The following is a 3,032-nucleotide window of genomic DNA, read 5'->3' as shown; positions in this document are numbered from 1 at the left end:
GAGAGCTTTAGTTGGTTCATGTGATGTGCTGATGCTATGTAACTATAATAGCCTATTTGTTGTTTCTGAGATGTTTTTGATGTATGGAAGTATTATCTTTAAAGGAGAATATAGGTAGCTCAGGGTTGAAGTGAGGGTCCTTGATCTTCTCTGAGCTTGGTTGTTTTTTTGCAGATGTTTCATTATCTAAAATAAGTAACAACATCAGGACCCCTCAGTGTTGTCCTTTTCATAGCTTGTGCTGTGGTAGGCTGACAGGTCAGGTTCTTTTTCATAAAGTATGGATATTTATTATGTTGGAATTTATTTTTAGGTGGTTTATTTTCTTTTTTATGATGTTCTGGGTTGCTGCAATATGAACAGTTTCTCAGGATATACCCTGATTTTAAGACGTCACTTTTCTAGAAAGATGACTTAGAATATAACTTTGGTTCATCGTCAATATTCTAATAATTGTATCTTTCAGATGATGGCTATTCAAGAAGTATTCAGTTTTTTAAAATACTCCAAATATTCCAATACTTCATCAGCATTGCTTCTCATTCAGTTTCATCTGTCTGCTTCCTGATGCAGCTTTTTCTCTGTGTTCTTAGTACTGGGTCATTCATTGTTTTCAACACAGCAGTCAACTGGTACCAGAAAAGCTTTTGCTTGTGTTCCTCAGGACTCCATTTCAAGTAGGTTTTCCTTTTTAATAGCTTTCTAAGCTTGCTGAATTTCTTTGGAATGCTGTTGGTTGGCAGATCTTCCAGTATAATCATGATGAGGGAATCTTGGTTTTCAGTGAGAACCCGGTGTTCAGCAAAGTACAGTTCATACTGGCACCAACAACTGTGGACAAACTTGGGTGATAGCACAAAAAGAACTTTATGGCTATTCTCGATACAGTAAAAAATGTTCCCAAGAACTGGATGCCCTGGCATGAAATCCCTTTCATGATAACATACTTTAAATCCTCTGGCTTCCAGGTTTTTTAACAGAATCTCTTTGGTCCAGGATGCATCATTTTCACTGTATGAAATGAAAGCATCGTATATTTTGAGTTCTGGTCTCTTTTCATACTGTTTCCTTTTAGCCTTGCACCAATACCAGCCCATCTTCAAATACCATGGACCATCAAAATGCCAGCATAATACAGATATGATGGACATAATCAAAATGACCATAATGACAGTAATTCCAATTTGAAGACCAAGGGAACAACGCAACATTGTTAAATGAGTGTTTTGCAACAAAAGACGTCGGTTTTTCTTTGGAAAACCACAGACAAGGCTTTCTTTACCATTTATTTGCATTTGTGGGTTAGCAAGGTATGTATTTGCAAACCAGTATAACTCACAGTTACAGAAAAAATTTTCCCCTTGAATGGTTAAAATTTTCAAGTTTGTCAAAGGGAGGAACGTTTCTTTCATAAGGATGGCAATGGCATTGTTGCTGATATCCAACTGAACCAAAGATTTAGGGAAAGATCCAGGTTTCAGAAAAAATATCTTATTTTCTGAGGCATCCAGATATTTCAGTTGAGGCATATATTTCCCCATCTGACCCAAATCTGTAATTGAATTATAACTTATATCCAGCTTATATAGGGAAAGGTAGGGAGTGCTCAAATTCAGTTGCTTTATATAATTTCTAGAAAGATCGAGTTTTTTTAAACTTTCCTTTGCCCCACGAAAATTGAATTTACGCAAACTATTTCGACTAAGATCACATTCCTCTAATAAATCTGGGAGATGTGAAATTTGTTTTATTTTATTGTTTTGACATTTAAACACAGTTAAATTTGGAAAAAGATTAGGGCGAGCTATTCCTTGTAAATTACAACTGCTTAACTCAAAATGACGCAAAGATTGTGAGAAATTGTACATTAATTTATTGCTAAGGTCAAGAGAAATATGTTTTTTTGTTATATTTTGAAACCATTCTGCAAGTACCTCAGTGCAACTGTTTAATATTATTTGATGTGCTACTTTCTCAAGACAGCTTTCAATGGGAGTAGATTGTGAAAGATTCCCATATGAAATGGCTCCAGTGAAGAAACTCTCATAATTTATTATTCTATGCATAGGATTAAAATTAAATGTAACTGCTTCAGTGTTGTGTATATATGGATTCCCCTGAAGAAATACCTCTTCTATTTGAGAAAACATTGCAAGAAATTCTTTTGGTATTTGGTTAAGTTGTGTGAAAGATAAATCAATGCTCTTCAGACCTCTTGGTAGGGTGAGGCTTGTCAGAGTTTTAAGGGGATTGTGACTGAGATTTAAATACAGAAGATTGTTGTGCTCCAGATTATGACTCTCTTTTGCAGATTTAGTATTTATAAATATTTGGTTATAACTCAGATCAATTACACACACATTCTTCATTTCAAGGAATAATGGAATCAGGGTTGCAATATCTGTCTCCAGTTTGTTGAGACTTGCATTAAACTTTTTAATTTGGTCCAGTGTAGCTTTGCATAAAATGGGATCCATTTTCCCCCTCAATTCATTCTCAGTTAGATTCCTGTTTGATAGATCAAATGTGCCATTTGCTGGGATGCCACACCTTGCATTAATGTGTAATGTTGAGGATGGAAATCTTGTTCCCTCTGCATTGTATTGTTCATCACCAAGAAGACCTCCAGCTTTTTTCTGCTTCTCAGCTGGCATAGGAGATAATGCCATGTCCCTTAGAGATGGGTCAGTCACTGAGACATTTATTATTTCATCAGTTTGTGAGAACTTATGAGATGTCATATACTGTGGTTGGCTATTAGATAAAACAATTGTTGGATCAACTTGGAAACTATCATTGTGTTGCTTATTTAAAATGTTAAATATATTGAGATGTACTTTCTTTTTTGTAGACTTTGTCCTTACATTATGTAAAAAGTTGAGGCGTCTTGGAATTTGAGATTCAGGTAACGAAGAAGGACTTGGAGAGGCTTTGGACAGAAGACTCTTATTGTCTGAATGCTGAAATTGCTCATCTCCACCACAAAAGAGAATGATGAGATAAAAATGCAAAGTTTTGATGAAGAATCCCAT

The 3,032-nt window shown here is 35.3% G+C and overlaps 1 protein-coding gene across 1 annotated transcript; it reads right to left on the bottom strand.

The window, feature by feature from the left end:
• Positions 1 to 539: 539 nt before the first annotated feature.
• On the bottom strand, positions 540 to 3,032 carry LOC139157698 (toll-like receptor 2). The gene has a single exon (XM_070734741.1). It carries the CDS (start codon positions 3,030 to 3,032, stop codon positions 540 to 542), a length of 2,493 nt encoding a protein of 830 aa, XP_070590842.1.

Source organism: Erythrolamprus reginae, chromosome 1 (genome assembly GCF_031021105.1).
Source record: "Erythrolamprus reginae isolate rEryReg1 chromosome 1, rEryReg1.hap1, whole genome shotgun sequence".
NCBI lineage: Eukaryota > Metazoa > Chordata > Lepidosauria > Squamata > Dipsadidae > Erythrolamprus > Erythrolamprus reginae.
Note: the sequence above shows the minus strand (reverse complement) of the source record. Positions and strands in the feature narration are given on the sequence as shown.

Bases quoted from the DNA above. Each gene is read 5' to 3' on its own strand.
- LOC139157698 (XM_070734741.1), bottom strand. From the start codon at position 3,032: ATGGGATTCTTCATCAAAACTTTGCATTTTTATCTCATCATTCTCTTT.